This window comes from Schistocerca gregaria, chromosome 2 (genome assembly GCF_023897955.1).
Source record: "Schistocerca gregaria isolate iqSchGreg1 chromosome 2, iqSchGreg1.2, whole genome shotgun sequence".
NCBI classification, from domain to species: Eukaryota; Metazoa; Arthropoda; class Insecta; order Orthoptera; family Acrididae; genus Schistocerca; species Schistocerca gregaria.
This window is the reverse complement of record NC_064921.1, coordinates 507,123,641-507,142,318: the sequence shown is the minus strand read 5'-3', so window position 1 is coordinate 507,142,318 and position 18,678 is coordinate 507,123,641. Positions and strand designations below refer to the sequence as shown.

The 18,678-nt window shown below is 39.8% G+C and overlaps 1 protein-coding gene across 3 annotated transcripts in view; it reads left to right on the top strand.

The window, feature by feature from the left end:
* LOC126328921 (serine-protein kinase ATM) overlaps positions 1–18,678 on the top strand; it is a 458,551-nt gene that overhangs the window by 117,490 nt on the left and 322,383 nt on the right. For all 3 annotated transcript variants that reach the window (XM_049996079.1, XM_049996081.1, XM_049996080.1), the window contains exons 11-12: positions 4,230–4,364; positions 8,572–8,676. In XM_049996079.1, coding sequence (XP_049852036.1) covers positions 4,230–4,364; positions 8,572–8,676 — 240 coding nt within the window. The remainder of the gene's footprint in view (positions 1–4,229; positions 4,365–8,571; positions 8,677–18,678) is intronic.

The following is an 18,678-nucleotide window of genomic DNA, read 5'->3' as shown; positions in this document are numbered from 1 at the left end:
AAACTCATCTACTACTTTAAGTGTCTTGTTTCTAATCTAATTCCCTCAGCACCATCTGATTTAATTTGACTACATTCCATTATCCTCGTTTTGCTTTCGTTGATGTTCATCTTAGGTGTTCCTTTCCAGACACTGTCCTTTCTGTTCATTTGCTCATCCAAGTCCTTTACTGTCTCTGACAGAATTACAATGTTTTCGACAAGCCTCGAAAGTTTTTCTCCCAGAACTTTAATGCCTACTCCAATTTTTTTTCTTTCCTTTACTGCTTGCTTAATGTACAGATTGAATAACATTGGGGATAGGTTACAACCCTGTGTCACACCATTCTTAACCAGTGCTTTCCTTTTTGCCTCTCGACTCTTATAACTGTCATTTGGTTTCTGTACAAATTGTAAATAGCCTTTTGCTCTATGTATTTTACCCCAGCTACCTTCAGAATTTTGAAGAGAGTACTTCAGTCAGCACTGTCAAAAGCTTTCTCTAAGTTTACAAATGCTATAAATGTAGATTCATCTTTCCATAACACATCTCTAAGAGAAGTTGTAGGCCTTGTGTGTTTCTAGATTTCTCCGAAATCCAAATTGATTTTCCCCGAGACCGGCTTATACGAGTTTTTCCATTCTTTTGTAAAGAATTCGTGTTAGTGTTTTGCAGTCATGACTTATTAGACCAGTAGTTTGATAATTTTCACACCTGCCAGCACCTGCTTTCTTTGTATTGCAATCATTATATTCTTCTTGAACTCTCTCATACAGATTGCTCATCAGATGGAAGATTTTTTTGTCATGGCTGGCTCTCCCAAGGCCATCAGTTGTTTCAGCGGAATGATGTCCACTTTTGAAGTCTTGTTTTGACTTAGGTCTTTCAGTGCTGTCAGATTCTTCTTGCAGTACCACATCTCCCATCATCTACATCCTCTTGATTTCTGTAATTTTGCCCTCAAATACACCTTCCATGTATAGACCCTCTATATACTCCTTCCCCCTTCCCCCTTCCCCCTTTCATCTTTCCTTTCTTTGCTTAGGATTGGTTTTCTGTATGAGCTCTTGGTATTCATAAAGCTGTTGGTCTTTTCCCCAAAGGCCTCTTTAATTTTCCTCTGGGCAATATCTATCTATCTATCCCCTAATGAAATATGCTTCTGAATCCTTGCACTTGTGCTCTAGCTGTTCCTGCTTTCCACTGTCTGTCAATCTCATTTTTAAACATTTATATGCCTTGTGCCGTGTTTCTTTTGCTGCATTTTTATATATTGTGCTTTCTCCAGTGAAATTCAATATCTACTGTGTTATCCGATGATTTCTAGTAGGCCTTATCTTTTTGTCTATTTGATCATCTGCTGCTTTCACTTTTCATCTGTCAAAGCTACCCATCCAATGTCTGCTGTATTTCTTTCCCCTGTTCTAGTCAACCATTGCCTAATGCACCCTGTGAAACTCTCAACAAACTCTCATTCTTAATTTCTTATCTTTTTGCAATTTCTTCAGTTTTAATCTACAGTTCTTAACCAATAAATTGTGGTCAGATTCCACATCTGCCCCCTCAAATGTTTTACAGTTTAAAATCTGGTTCAGAAATCTCTGTCTTGCCATTATGCAATCAATCTGAAACCTTCCAGCATCTCCATGGCGTATACAGTCTTTTTTCTTGATTCTTAAATCAAGTATCACTGATGATTAAATTATGCTCTGTGCAAAATTCTACCAGACAACTTTAATTCCTTTTGCCCTTTCCATGTTCATGTACAATCTTTCCTTCTCTTCCTTTCCCTACTGTCGATGTCCAGTCCTTCATCACAATTAAATTTGTATATCCCCTAAATATCTGAATAATTTCTGTTATCTCACCATAGATCTCCTCTTCATCTGTGGAGCTAGCTGGCATATAAACTTGTATGACTGTGGTAAGTGTGGGTTTTGTGTCACTCTTGGCTGTGATCATGCATTCACTACTCTTTTATTTAATCCACTCTTGCTTTACCCCTATTTTACTTTGTATTTATAACCCTGTATTCACCTGACAGGAAATCCTGTTCCTTCTGTCACTGAACTTCACTAATTCCCCCTATATCTAACTTCAACCTATACATTCCCCTTAAATTTTTAACCTATCTGCTGATTAAGGGATCTTACATTTAACACTCTAATCTGTAGAACTCCAGTTTTCTTTCTCCTGAAGAGTTCCTGCTCGGAGAGCCATAAGGGGGACTTTTACCTTGGGAATGTTTTACAGGAGAGGGTGCCATCATCATTTAATTGTGCATGCTGTCGCAAACAATTAGCGCTGTAATTTCCCATTGCTTTCAGCTGTTCGCAGCACCAGCACTGCAAGGCCATTTTGGTTGATTTTATAAGGCCACATCAGTCATCCAGACTTTTGCCCCTGCAACTACTGGAAAGGCTGCTTACCCCACTTCAGGAGCCACATGTTTGTCTGGCCTCACAGTAGATATGCCTCCGTTTTGGTTGCACATACAGTATGGCTATCTGCACCACTGAAGCGTGCAAGCCACCCCACTGATGGCAAGGTCCATGGTTCAGTGGGGGACAAGTTAATTACATATTCATTACTCGATGTTTTTGTTCTTATGTACATACACTGGTGAATCAAAACATGACTCACTGTTTAATAGCATGTTGGTCCACAGTTGGAACGCAATATAGCAATGATTCTGTGAGGCATGGATTTGGCAAGTTCTTGGTAGGTTTTCAGAGGTATGTAGCATGAGGCGTCTACATGCAGATCACGCAGTTCCCATATATTGTTGAATGATGGTTTATGGCCAATAGTGTCCCAAATGTGTCCCACCGGATTCAGATGAATCACATTTGGTGGCCAAGATATCAACATGAGTTCACTATAGTGCTTCTCAAACCACTGTAGCACGATTCAGGCCTTTTGACAGAGATAGGTATCCTGACAGAAGATCCCATTGCCATTAGGGAAGATATCAAGCATGAAGAGACACAGACGATTAACAGTAATGTTCACCTAGTCCACATTTGTCATGATGCCTTCAATTACTGCCACAGATGCCAAGAAAACTTAGGTGAATATCTCCCATTGCGTAATAATGTCCCCATTGGTCTGCATGTATGGGATGTTGCACTTCTCAAGCAGAGATTCTCGTGGGTGATGAGTATCCAGACATGACTGTCAACCTGGTGAGTTAGGGAACTTTATTCATCTGACCAAGTGAAACATTTCCAAATATCCTGCATCTAATCTTGATGAACAGTTGCCTACTGCAAGTGTAATAAATGATGTTGAGCCAACATGATAAGACATAGGAGTTTCCTGTTGCCGATCTCTTTGTTCAACAACATGTGCTAAATGGTGTGCTCTGAAACACTGCACTAGAATTGACACATGTCAGATCTGCCACAGATCATTGCCTGTTCCACTTTACAGAGTGGCAAGCCTCCTACCTCCTCATTCTGTGATGTGGTGTGGATGTCCAACACCTCATCACCTACTTGGGGTTTTACCTCATTCAGCCATTGTATACATGCTCACAACAATAACACATGAACTACTGACCTGTTTCACCATTTCTGAGATGCTTACTCTCAGGCACTAGGCCGTAACAGTCTATAATTTGTCAAAGTTGCTTGTGTGAGTGGATTTCCGTATTTGTGGCCCCATCAGTCTTCGCTCCTATATACTTTTCTTACTTCAACATGTGGCCACAACGTCACCAAGTGGTATTCAAGCTCACGGTGGGCAGTCGTCATAATGTTTTGGTTCATCAGTGCATATGTTCTATAAATTATACAGTCAGTTACATGTGGCCTCATACATCTGGAAGCCTTAACATGTTCTAATTAAACAGAAATGGTGCCATATTAATTTTTTATGATTAATGTTTTTGCATTATTGTCAGTAGTTTATGTTGTTTCCAGTTTTATAATTTTTCAAACAAATCTTCTAATGGTCTAGTTGATTCATGAGAAGTGTAAATGCATAAGTGTATTTAATCACACTGTTTTCTGCTTTGTTGATGGATTCATATCATCTACATATTATTGCAAATTACTGTTCTTTTGTTTAGTTGTGGATAGAATTGTTTGTGTCTTGGAAGTTCATAATCAGAGGAGAATTATAGACATACATGTTAGTATTGATTTGTTTGGATGGTTTCTTTAAGCTCACGATTACATATTTAATCATTTTTTTATGTGGAAATTTTACACGAAATTTTTAATGAAGTTTTAATTTCTCCCTTCCAGGTTGACCTTTTTGAGTGAATACATATCTCGTTATTGTGAAACAGTAATGAGTGAAGATTATGTTTCTCTGCTAACTGTTGTGACTGATCAGTTAAATTCTTGCAGAGACACGCTACTAATGGCACACCTTTGCAGGTGAGTGTTTCATTACTATACGTAGGATATTTAGGTGCAAATGTGTGGCAAAACAGGAGCAAAATTTTGGTCAAAAGAGTTGCCAATTCCAAACATGATATTTGTCATGAACTGTATATTGAATTGTAAACCTACTGAAGGAATTCACTCAGGCATTGGGTAATGTAATGAAACTCATTGCTGAACAGACTGGCCTATGTCTGTCACTCATTCAGAAACCTGGTGAAACAAATAACATTTAAGATTTTAGTATTTATGTTTATTTATTTTTTTGTTTTAGGAGACTTTTGCAATCATTCAGCAATACTTGTAAACAGAGCAGGACCATTCCGCATCAACAGACAACAAACAGATACTAATCTTGTTTTTGAATGGTAATCAGGATTCGTCCTGTACATCAGGGTTATTGACTATCCTTTACTTCAGCTTCTGTTTTTCAATACCTTCGAACACATCTTTCATGTCTGTCAAAATGGTTCACTATTCTTCTTTCTTGAAACATTCCTCATCCAGTTTGTCATGGCCGTTGTCAGTTGTGTGTGACATAAAATTCATTTTGCTGTTATTGTTTTCCTGATAGTTCTGTAAAGCATTTCTTGCAGCAGAAGAATCCTCTGGCAAAGCATCTAATAGTCTGCGTAAAGGCTTAAAATTATTAAAGATGAACACTGCAGATTCCAGCCAAGTACCCCATCTACTAATGATGCGGAAAGTGGTACCCAATTTATTGGTAGCTCTGTTGGAGCTTTTTTTCAAGATTCTCTGAATTTAAGATAAAAATACCTTGACACTGTATAGTGTTCTTCTTTCAATGCCTCAAAAAATAGATGAAAACTGTGTATGATGCAGATAGTGTGTTTCAGTTACTGAACTTAGACTTGAGATTGGAAGATGCAAGTAACATATAAACTGTATTATCTATATTTATTTGTAATTTTATTCCATCAGTTAACATCACAAAATATGCATCATTGCAAATATGTGTCATGGTGGCATTGTGAGTTGGTATTATCTGCTTTCTGAAGAAGGCAGATTAACAAAAACTGTGTTTTACTTGTTCTCTGTTCAAGGACACCGGTGCAACATTCAATATGCATCTGTTCTACAAGTCTCTAGTTTCTTTTAGAATAAAATGGTGAACCTAATCCATGAAACACTTGCAGAAACACTCCCAAAAGTAAAATTCATGGTGAAATATCAAAGATCTTTAAAACAAATACAAATGGAAGACAAAAGTGATGACTTAACTTTCAGTATTCTACATCTGTATTATTTGAATTATTGTTGTGGTCTTCAGTGCAGAGACTGGTTTGATGCAGCCCTCCATGCTACTCTATCCTCCACTAACTGCTTCATCTCCAAGTAAATATTGCAACCTAGATCCTTCTGAATCTGCTTAGTGTATTGAATTATGACTTTAGAGTGAAATACTAAAAGAATATCAAGTATTACAAATAAAACTGAGGAGAAAGGAGCAGCATGTTACAGTTAAGTGGCAGGTAGTTGTAGGAGATTTTGCTGTTCTATTCTAATATCTGGAAGATGGCTGATTATATACACACTCATTGAGCAAATAGCCAAGAATCTCTGAGAGAGCCCGATTTATCCCCAACATAAAAAAATTCATAACAGTTTTTACAGACAGACATTGGTCAAATAACAGAGACAAAAAGTTTATGTATCTACATTTGCAAAGGGTATTCTATAAGTAAGTTTCCCTTTTTTGTAAAAGTCATTACACTCAATTCATGATGTTAAAATAACAAACAATGGAAAATCCAGGGTGTAATGGAACATTATGAAAAGGAAAGTTGCCACTCACCATATAGCATATGTGCTGAGTCGCACATAGGTACAACAAAAAGACTGTCACAAATAAGCTTTTGACCAACAAAGCCTTTGTCAAAAATAGATCTCTCTCTCTCTCTCTCTCTCTCTCTCTCTCTCTCTCTCTCTCTCTCTCTCTCTCTCTCTCTCAAACGCAACTCACGCGCATGACTGCAGTCTCTGGCAACTGAAGCCACATTGTGAGCAACAGCACCAGTGCATGATGGGAGTGGCCATGTAGGTGGGGGTAAGGAGGAGGCTGGAGCGGTGAGGGGGAGGGATGAGAGGTTGGGGTGGGGGACAGTGAAGTGCTGCCAAGGAGTGTTGGTTGTCATGCCCACATAGAATGCAACAGAGTGGTTACTGCTTAGCTTGTAGAACACATGACTGGTTTCACAGGTCCTCCCCACTATCATTCCCACACTTCCCAAAGTGGTATCCTGGCTTCCACCGAACCTACACATTATACTCGTCGATCCCTACACAACCCCTGCTCCCAAACCCTTACCTCATAGCTCATATCCCTGTAATTGACATAGCTGCAAGACCTGTCCTATACATCCTCCCACCACCATCTACTCCAGTCTGGTCACAAACCTCACCCATCCCATCAAAGGCACGGCTACCTGTCATTGACAGACTACCTCTGGAAGTTTATGTCAATGACAGAATTAAGTGCAGCAGTTCTATCTTTACAAATTTTAACTTGCTCTTTGGAAACTCCTGAATGTGAGGTGTGACGTAACTCTGGTTGAGAGTGTCATGCTTTATCTCGCTCCTCAGAAACCTTGACTCAGAGATACTTAAAGTTACTTCCCTCCAACATAACATCATGGAAGCGAAAAGTCTGATGGGTAGTGGTGTGAGCAAGTTCCAATATTCTGGATCTCACTTATTCATAACACTGTTCCATTTCACTTTAAACATTACAATTCCCCAGCAGCTTATTGTTTGCTTGTGTATGGAATATGCCTAGTTTCTGTGCTAGGAACAACAACAACAACAACAACAACAACAACAACAAATTATTTCTATATTTTGTATTTGAAAATGACAGTGCCTCAGCCATAAATTGATCTCGCGCTGTATTGTTACCAGCATGTGGTTTCTTAACCTTGGTGTACTCTGCACTTGGAGTTTAACTGGTGCATTGGATGAATTGCGATTGAGATGTTGCGAGTAAGGACAGGAAAAAATTGTTTTATTTTATGGTCAGTTTTTGTGTTATTTTGGCCAAATTTGATTGTATGTTTTGCCAAATTCTAGGCCATTTTTTGCCAGGTCTGATGTTTTCCTGAGCCAGATTCGGTGTTACCTTTTTGTTCCAAATTTAGTGTTACTGTTTTTCTGAAATTCAGTGAAATTTTTTTGCCAAATTTGGTCTACTTTTTCATCAGATTAATTTTTTTGGCAGTTTCAGCATTTTTTCCAGTTTGGTATTTGCCAATTTCCAGTTTTTATGCCAAATTTTGTGCTTTTTTTTTGTTGCCAATTTCACTGTTTGTCGGTTCCATATTTTTCTCTTTTTGGGTTAATTTTTTGCTAGATTCAGAGTTACTTTTCTATTAAATTTGGAGTTAGTTTTCTGCTAAATTTGGCGTTAGCGTTTTTCCAAACTGTGAGTTAGCGTTTTGCCAAACTCTGAGTTCTTTTTTTTTTACCAAATTTGGAGAGTTTTGCCAAATCCAGAGTTATTTTTCAACAAATCAGGTTTTTTTTGCCTGTTATGTCACGTTTGGCCAGATTCCGTGTTGCCTTTTGTTTTGCCAAATGTGGTCTTACCTTTTTAACCACATTTGTTGGTTTTGTTTACTAAATTCAGTGTTTTTTTCTGCAAATATGTTGTTTTTTGCTAATTTCAGTGCTTTTTCTCCTTTTTCAGTGTTATTTTTTTAAATTTCAGTGTCAGTTTTGACATCACATCATACTGTAGTTATACAGAAGTGCTCATTGTTTTTAATATTATACATTAACCATAGCCTTGAGGAAACAAGATTAGAAATTGCAGTTTGAGCATTCAATAACTAGCAGTTATGAAAGTCAACAAACTGCCGTTCTCAGATTTATATGCAATAATGATAGATTTCTTTATATTTTCACCAAAAAATTGCTGACTTTTTGATATTTAATAAAAACTACCACTTTCATGATATTTCATTAAAAGCTGCCAATTTTGCATTATTGTTTTCATGAAATTTTCCTCTCCCTATCTATAAATTTTTCAGCTTATAACAATGGAAAATATAGGATAGAATAATGACAGTATTTTGAAAAGGATAGATTGCTACTCATCATGTAGTGGATGTTGAGTTGCAGACAGGTGCAACAAAAGGCATTTCACTGTAACTCTGTTGTACTACATAATTTGATTTGTTTTCAGGTGCTGTAGTTCACTTCTTAAAGTTGACAAGAACCTGAGAGAAGATTTTGTGGACAGTGGGGTTGTTGTTAAGCTGTGGAAAAACATCCTTGATGTTGTGCTGAGGTATCTAATTGGTAACACATGAGTGAAATGTAAATGATGTACTAAAATGAAAATGCAAAACAACAGAGTTCTCAGTATGAATATAACAAGTTGCTGTAATTAATGCACTAGAAATGTACTTACAGTGTTCGTGACGTTAATGTGTAGAGAGATCTTTTCTATATAACAGGAAGAAAATTTGTATGAATTTATTTTTCGTTCTTTAGGACCTCTTTAACAATTATAGATGATCGTGGAATACGTTACATTACATAGATCCACAATACCTAAGTAATAGTTGAAGCATTGCAACAACGGCAACAATAATAAACTCCCCCCTTCTTTCCCCCCTGCCCCCCTCCCCCTCACCCTCCCCCCTCCCCTCCCCTCCCCACTCCCCCTCCCCCTTCCTACCTCCCCCTTCCTCCCTCCCCCTTCCTCCCTCCCCCTCTCCCTCCCCCTTCCCCCTAACCCTCCTCCCTCCTCCCTCCTCCCTCCTCCCTCCTCACTCCTCACTCCTCACTCCTCACTTCTCTCTCTCTCTCTCTCTCTCTCTCTCTCTCTCTCTCTCTCTCTCTCTCTCTCTCTCTCTCTGTGCAAGCTTGCGCCATGGTTAGCACAGTGCTCTGGCATTGAGAACGGCAGCAGGTCAATTCTCTGTCTGACCATTGAGATGTTTCCTTTCCCAAAATTGTTCAAGGCAGAAACATATGGTATCCTATAAATACAGTATCAGAGAGCTGCAGTGGAATTTGCCAAGTTCTATACAAATACCTGGGTGTAACAGTTTGTAGGGATATGAAATGGAGTCAGCACATAGGTTTAGTCACAAATAAAGCCAGTGGCAGATTTCATTTCATTGGAAAATACTTGCGAAAGGCACTCAGTCTGGAATGAAGATCACTTACAAAACATTCATGCGATCCTTCATAGAATACTGCTGAGTTGTGTGGGAGCTGTATCAAATAGAACTAATAGGGGATAGCGAACTTAAAGAAAAAAGAGCAGCAATGGTCATAGGTTTGCTTGAACGTGCCATGGAGGAGCTGAAAACAGTGATCTGGAAGGCCTATGTACAAAGTTTCAGAAATCAACTTTAAGTTATGAATCTAGAAGTATACTACAATCCCCTATGTATTTCTGTCATAGAGATATTGGGGACAATATTAGATGAATAACAGCAGGCACAGAGGTGTTAAGCAATGTGTCTTCCCACATTCCATACCTGACTGGAATGAGAAGCAGCCTTAATAACAGTACAATGGGAAATACCATTTGCCATAAATTTCACAGTGATTTGCAGGGTATGAATGTATATGTAGAGTGTCCCTTTGGAAAACATATGACATTGTCAGTGGGATGACTTTAGTGTGCAGGAGGTCTCGTAAATGTAAACAGAAATCTTTTCATTTGAAATTGTGTGCTGCTTTTTGCAGTAAGTAAACAACTTGATGGATGTTTAGGTCAATAAGATCTACAAGAAAGTTTAGCAGCTTATTCTTGAAACACAGTCACCATTATTTTCATATGTGGTTTCGTTTGATCGAATTTTCTCACTTCAGTTTACTATACATCATAATGTGTGGACTCTTCCTAGAGTCTGTATGGTATAAAGGCGCCCCACTTCGTCACCATTAATGATGTTAGATTGGTATATAAGTTTGTAACATTCTTACATAAGTTTAATAAACACAACAGATACACATAACAGAGACTTTATTCATCAACAGTGTATTCTCCTTCACTATTTACAACAGTCTGGCAAGGCTGGGGTACCTTTTTGATTCAGTGACTATAGAAATCATGTGGTTTCGAGACCCCATTGAGCCATGTTCACTGTGCACTGGAACAGTGCGTTATCATGGAGTAGCATCCCTTCACACACTATTCCAGGTCATTGTTCTTGGACTGCATCTGCAACACGTCTCAGTTGTCACTAAATGTCAGTAGCAATGGTTACATGTCTGGGAAGCAATTCATAGTACCTCATGCCATCGCTGTTTTACCAGGTGCATAACATTATCTTTTTTGGATAAGCGCAGATCTTTGTATGAGTAGTTGCTGCTTTGTTTTGGCTCAGCCATCTGTTCTGTTCCTTATGTCAGCATAAAGACACCATTTCTCATCAACAGTAACAATACAGGATAGGAATGGTTGCTGTTGTTCAAGAGCCAATTGATGAAAAAATGGAATGAGCGTATGGAATTGTTGGCCGGGATGTCCCAGTTGGGTTCGGCTGCCAAGTGCAAGTCTTATTTCAGTCGGTGCTACATTGGGTGCAAGTAAGAAAGCAAATAAGGACATCAATTGATTTTTGTGAGTTTGGCTTTGAGCATGCCGTACCCACACACCCAATTTTGGAATCTTCCTCATTGCATGTAAATGCGACACAATACAGGAATGATCACAGTTCATCACATTTGCCAGTTCTCAAGTACACTTATATGGATCAGTGTGGATTAATGCATTTAAACGATCTTCATAAAACCTCTGAAGTCTTCCTGAATGTGGAGAGTCACTAAAGTTAAGATGATCCTCCTCAAAAATGAGAAAACCATTTTCTTGCTGTGTCCATTGGCATTATCCCAATAAGTGGTACAGATGTGACCTCCTGCCTGCACTGCTGTCACCCCTCAGTTGAACTCAAACAGAAGAATATGTCTGGAATGTTCAGAATTCTCTACTTGGCACTCCATTTTCTAGTGTCCATAGCTGCAATCACTGTCTCCAAATGTCGAAATGACAATATGTAAACTGAACTGCGAATAAAAAATTACAATCAATAAATGACCCATAGCAACTGGAACACCAAAATGCAAAACATAAACACTACGAACTTATGCAACAACCTAATATGAAGAAGGAAAAAGCGCACCATCTTAAAAAATAAAAAAAGTAAGAAGCAGCACTTGCAATGCCGTGATCTGTGTTTGTGAATGCTTCTCGACATATTGGCTATCATGTGGATAATTTATGAGAACCTGACATGTAGTTTTGAGTTTTGTATTTTAAAATACTGTAGAAAAATTACTTATCCTGAAGTCACGGTTTTATTTAACATACTTTTAATGGTGATAAAGACTCAGTCCGAATGTTAAGCCTACTTCATTTCCACATCACAAGCATTTGAATGACATTTCCTGAATGTAGGACATATGGTTTTTCTCTTTTTCTATATTTTGTTTTCTGTCCAAACAATTTCGCATTATTGACATTAATTTTAATTGACACTCCATTCAACTACATCAAGAAATTGAATCCAAGAGTAGATTCTACATTTCATAAAGTTATTTGTTTCACTTGACATCCCACTGTCATGCTAATGCAATGGATACCGGTATGGCAGTTTATCCTTTACTCATTACAGGAGTTCATGTGTTACGAAATACACTGAAGATCCAAAGAAACTGGTACACCTGCCTAATATCGTGAAGGGCCCCCGTGAGCATGCAGAAGTGGTGCAACATGACATGGCATGGACTCGACTAATGTCTGATGTGTTGCTGGATGGAATTGACACCATAAATCCTGCAAGCCTGTCCATAAATCTCTAAGAGTTCAAGGAAGTGGAGGTCTCTTCTGAACAGCATGTTGCAAGGCATACCAGATTTGCTCAATAGTGTTCATGTCTGAGGAGTTTGGTGCCCAGTGGCAGTGTTTAAACTCAGAAGACTTTCCCTGGAGCCACTCTGTAGCAATTCTGGATGTGTGAGGTGTCGCATTGTCCTTCTGGAATTTCCCAAGTCTGTTGGAATGCACAATGGACATGAATGGATGCAGGTGACCACAGGATGCTTACATAATGTTACCTGTCAGTCGTATCTAGACGCATCAGGGGTCCCATATCACTTCAATGGCACACACCCAACACCATTATAGAGCCTCCACCAGCTTGAACAGTCCCCTGTTGACATGCAGGATCCATGGATTCATGAGGTTGTCTCCATACCCATACATGTCCATGTGGTCGATACAATTTGAAACGAGACTCTTCTTACCAGGCAACATGTTTCCAGTCATCAGCAGTCCAATGTTGGTGTTGACAGGCCCGGGCAAGGTGTAAAGCTTTGTGTTGTGCATCCGTCAAAGGTACACTAGTGGTCCTACAGCTCCGAAACCCCATATCGATGATGTGTCATTGAATGGTTTGCACGCTTGCACTTCCTGATGGCCCACCATTGAAATTTGCAGCAGTTTGCATAAAGTTTGCACTTCTATCACATTGAATTATTCTCTTTAGTCATTGTTTGTCCTGTTTTTGCAGGATTTTTTTTGGCCCCAGCAATGTCGGAGATTTGATGTACACTCTTGAAATGATTGTACAGGGAAGTCCCCACTTCATTGCTCCCTCAAAGATGCTGTGTCCCATCGCCCATGCGCCGAAGTCCCCACTTCATTGCTCCCTCGAAGATGCTGTGTCCCATCGCCCATGCGCCGACTATAGCACGATGTCCAAACTCATTTAAATCTTGATAATGTGCCTTTGTAGCAGCAGTAACCAATCTATCAACTGCACCAGACACTTGTTGTCTGATATAGGCATTGCCAACTGCAGCGCTGTATTCTGCTTGGTTATATATCTCTGTATTTGAATATGCGTGCCTGTACCAGTTTCCTTGGCACTTCAGTATGTTACAAACAGTTGTTCAGTTTATAACATAGTGTCTTTAGATGGTATTTTTGTAATGACATGAATGAAAGTAAAATATGATTGGGTATTGCGTGGAATTACCCATTTTATACAAGATAAAATGTTTTTGAAGCTGTAATAGTGACAGCTGATAGAAGCTGAGTCATTATTTTGACCTTGTAATCAAGAGAGCATCATTGGAGGTCCGCCGCAAAGGAACACTGACGTTAAAAACGTTTAAGACCATGACATCAGAATGCAAAGTCTTGCTCACGGTCTTCTAGAATGTTCAAGGTGTTGTGCTTGTGGAATTAATGCCTAAGGCACCGCCATAAGCTTTGTAAGGTACAGAGAGATCCTAAGAATACTGGAAGCACAGATTCAGTGAGCTCATCCACACATGGAACACCCTGTCCTTCAGCATGCCAAAACTAGACCACACACGAGCTGCGACATCTGCAGCAATTCAACACTTGGGTTCGCTGTTATTGATCATCCTCCATACATTCTTACTTTTGATCTGCTTCCAGAACCTGAAGAACATCTTTGAGGACTTCACTTTGATAGTGTTGAAATGGTGCAAGCAGAGGTGAGGTTGTGGGTTGATCAATAAACATTCTACAGTGATGTTATCGACAAACTGGTCTCTTGCTGGGAGGGATGCGTTCATTGCCAGGGTGACTATGTTGAGAAATAAATTTATAGACATTAAGAGTAAAGATGTAATGTTAAAAACATTTGTACATGAAATCACACATGCTCATATCTCTCTCTCTCTCTCTCTCTCTCTCTCTCTCTCTCTCTCTCTCTCTCTCTCTCTCTCTCTCCCCCCCCTCCCTCCCTCCCTCCCTCCCTCCCTCCCTCTCTCTGTCTCCGCCCCCATTACATCACTCTCCCACTTTCACCCTGCCTCCATTCATCTACATGTACATGACTACTGTGAATACACACATAAGTGCTAGGCACAAAGGGTTCATCAAATCACTTTCGAACTATTTGCCATTGCTGTCAACATCTTTCCACCCACAGTAAGAATTTGAGCCCAATATTCTGTTTTCATGAGCATTTCTTTGGTGCTCAATCTCAGCTCAGCAGCAGTGGCCTTCATCACGTGATTAAGAGATTAGAAGAATGGATGGATGTGACAGGTTTTGTTCTTGGCCTTAAGAGGCAGGGCACATATTTCATGTGAGTAGTGGTGTTAATGCGAATATAAGCCAGTCTGCAGACAGCTTCTGCATTCGTTGCATGTTTTGTGAAGTGTTTGGACTTTTGTCATATTACTAGCCTACAGTGATGTTGGTTTGTTTTTGGGCTGTCTGGTTTTCACTTTTGGTTTATGTCTAAATGTGCAATTAATGATGATTCTTGCTCTGTTTAAGGAGTGCACTCTCGTATCTGGAGTGGTCTAAAAGTGACTATGAGGACGTACTGTATTGCACATTTACTGACACAATCACACTCACTGCCAATAGTATGGATCTGAAGTTTCTTGAACTTTCCAGCAATAGCTTTCACTGCTGAAACAAAACTAGGGACAAATGAAACTGCAACAGGAACAAGAGCATGCTGCTATCCTGCAGATCTTATGTCAGGAGTCGTTGGTTGGGTCTATACCCCACCTTTGTTTGCCTGCTTCAGTGAGGTTTCAAAGATCGGTAGGATACATCTCCAGTGTTTTGAATTGCAATATATTGCGTTTAGCAGTTCAGTTAGACAGCAAGGTGCTTTACTCCTGTACTACCAGTTGTTTGTATGACAATAATATAAAATGTCGTATGCAGAATCATTGATTCTTGATGTGGTTGTATACTTAGCCCTCGACAGAGAAGTCATGGTTAAAGCATTATCAATATCTAATCCTAGCCTAAGTCTTTGGTTCCGAAGCTCGTTATACCTTCACTAATGGAATTCAAATGTACAAAGTAGTTAGTCACCATTGTGAGCAGCAGGCAACTAATGATTCTGACTCGCCAACTTTTACTTACGCCTTCAAATATTGATAGTGTTTACTGTCGTCCAGATCACCAGCTTCTTGATGATTCCCTCTTGGCATCAACTAAAACCTTTTTTAATAATGAAAGGCTGAATCGAAAATCCCTTTCCCCATTGATGTTGTGCGCCACATGTGTCAACAAAGCTGCAGTCTTACCCAGGATGCAATTAACATCATAAAAGAAACTGCTACCAGGACTGTGTCACTCACTGTCGGGCTTGCAAGTACAGACACTTGGCAGCTGTGTGTCAATGAGTTGTACATTGTGTCACATATAAACACTACCTGGTGAAGCCATATTTCTCCACATGGTCACGTCAGCTGTGTGGACAGCCCATCAAGCACTACGCAATCTGACAGTGGCTCTCAGTGGCCAGTGGCCAGTCAGTGTAGCTGCCTTGTCATTAATCAGTGAAGATAAGTATCAGTAGCTAAGCTCATTTCCGTTAAGAAGGGCTTGATGGTGAGACATGTGTTACTGCCAAAAGTCAGTTTCTCTCTTTCGGAAAACTATCACTTACAGTACATGTTGAATGTGTACTAATATTCTTAGTTATAGATTCACCTGATTCGGTTTTAATATTTTCAGCTTAGATCCCCATACAGCATTTGATTTCAGACTAGTGGAGCACATAAACTTACTGTCCAAAGCAGTGCCATTCGCTGATTTTGATTATTTATGTGCTGTGTACAAGGAAATTTTTGAACCATCATTGGGTTGTGCAAAAAATTTTGCTGCTTATGTTTTAATGAAATTGTTGCACTTTACCATTTGCTGTTAGAGATGTTCTTGAAGTTAAGCTCACACAGCATCAGGAATGAGTGTTATTTCCCTGATATCAGACAGGCAATGGGCGATACCAATGAGTCTTATGAGTCTGTACTAATTTGTGGTAATTTTAAAGCAACTATCAATGTTCCATCAAATGTTAATCTCTTTCCTGTACCATGGCTAAAGGAGTTGTTACAAGGCTAGCTAGAACTCAATATTATTCAACATTTGGTTTAAAAGATGTATGTCTACTACTCCCATCAGATGATGAATCAAAATAGCCACTGGTATTGAATAAGCTGTTCAGTATACTGAAATATAACCTTTGGAGCCTCAAAGTCCTTTTAAAAGATTATCAAAAAATGGCTTACAATGTCACCGCGGACATTAAATACCTGGGGCACATTCTCAGCAGCTAAAGTATCATGCCGATGTCAACATTGTAACAAACTTGCCAACACCCACTAATCTAAATCAATTACAGGTACTTACTAGAAAGATCAACTGCTATGCTGAGTTTATACATCAAACAGCTAAAACTGCTAACCCACTAAATCACCTTTGCAAAAAAGGTACATATTTGTGTAATTAGCAGCAACTCAGGAGGTTTTTTTTTAATGCTTTAATGGGTGTCTAAAAATAGCAAAATGCTTGATGTTTTTGTTGTTGTTGGTCTTGCAGTTGATGCTCATGATGGATGCATCACAGTACTGGATTGTGGCGATGGTCTCATAAAATGTTCAACAGACCCAAAAACACCAGATTGCCTATACTATAACAGCATTGACACCAACACAACGAAACAGTTCCCAAATTGAGGATGCAGGTTTACCAATTACTTATGGTGTGAAGAAGTTTCATGTATATTTGTATAGCAGTAAATTCCACCTGTCAATCAACAAAAACCATTACCATCAATTTTTGGACTAAGTTCTAAGCTCACAAAAAGACAGTGCACTGTCTGCAGGCGTGGACATTTGTGAGTGGTTGTAACTATGAATTCCGTTTCTGTCCCACCACCCAACGTGTCAGTGAAGCAACTTCATGCCTCACTTTGAGGGAGCATGCATAGATTGCCTCTTCTTGCTATTGCCCTTGAAGCCAAGTTCAGTCACCAAGAAACAGTTTGTTGTGCACTCAGCCAGTACTTCCATCAAACCTTGGGCACTCCTACTGACAGTGCGTAAGGTTGTCACAGCGTTGGCTTGCAATCCAGTTCGATGCTAAGTATTGTCAACAGTGCATTGGGGGTGGCCAGAGTATTGATCAAAACAAGCAGATCCAGAATTTCGTAACTATTTTATGATGCAACACAGCTCAGTTCCTGAAATAGCTCTCTGAATTAGATGGCTCTGGCACAGCATTTCTTTCCATGACTACAACTCACTTTCCATGACTACATTTCAACCACCAATGAGAGAAAGTACATATTAAATTTACCTAACCATTTTGTGGAGCTATGTGGTTGCATGAGGTGGACACTCTCTTCAACTTCCCTTTCATGTCGTAGACACCTTCATCAACTACTCACGATACCATCCTTGATTCTTTCTACAATATTTGCAGTTGAGAGAGTGCCACACACTTTGATGTCTGACAGTAATACCCAGTTTACATTGTCATAATTTAAGCCCCCCCCCCCCCCCACTCTCTCTCTCTCTCTCTCTCTCTCTCTCTCTCTCTCTCTCTCTCTCTCTCTCTCTCTCTCTCTCTCTCTAATAGTATTGAACACCTGAGCACTGTCCCATTTCACCCAGCCTCCAATTGAAGGCCAAACAGATGCTCAGGAAGTTCAAGTCAAATGCACCATGTACAATGTCGACCAAGGAAGAACAGCAAAGCTTCCTTGGCATGTATCAGTCCAACTCCATCGACTGCAGTGTAGCCCCAAATGGTTTGCCCAGCCCAAATACAGAACTGCCTATGCACGGGACACCAAAGAGATGAGGGTACCAAAGGTACCTTTGCTGGCCATAGGTGATGTCATGGCAAGTCATAAGCTCTTGCTGCACATGCATTCACAAACAGTGGCCAATCCACCATCACCTGGCACCCATGTAACTACCCAGCAAGCCAGCAGCTAAAACACAGAACTGCCACTGTACCACTCGTAAGCACACAGATTAGTGGTCTGGGATATGGGAGTCCATGGTATGGAATCACTCTCACAGCCCTAGCCTCTCTTATGCCTTGTTGTACTAACCTAGCTGTCCAGCTCTAACACACTTAGCAGCTCTCCTGTCCCTAAAGGACCATGTTCAGCCTTAGGAATTGGTCATTTCAGATGAGACCCTTCCATTCAGTCACCTGATGAGGTGCTCCTTTATCGAGGATTTCAGATGAGGGCTACAATGAGGATATTAGGCTGACTAATTGTGCCTCCTGAACGAGTCCAATACTCTGTCTGTATGAAGAGGCTGGTGAGCCACCGCTCCCAGCAAGTCTAAAATTCCTCATGGTTAGTTATGTTCTGGAGGTCCTGTCATTAGTGAATGTTAGCATAAAGTTGCTGATCCACTTTCTCTGTGGCTGTTCAGAAATAGCATATAACAAAACTGTTTGGGATCCAATCAGTGCCTTGTTGCAATAGAAGTGGCTGATTTTAAGGTTATATATCAGAATTTA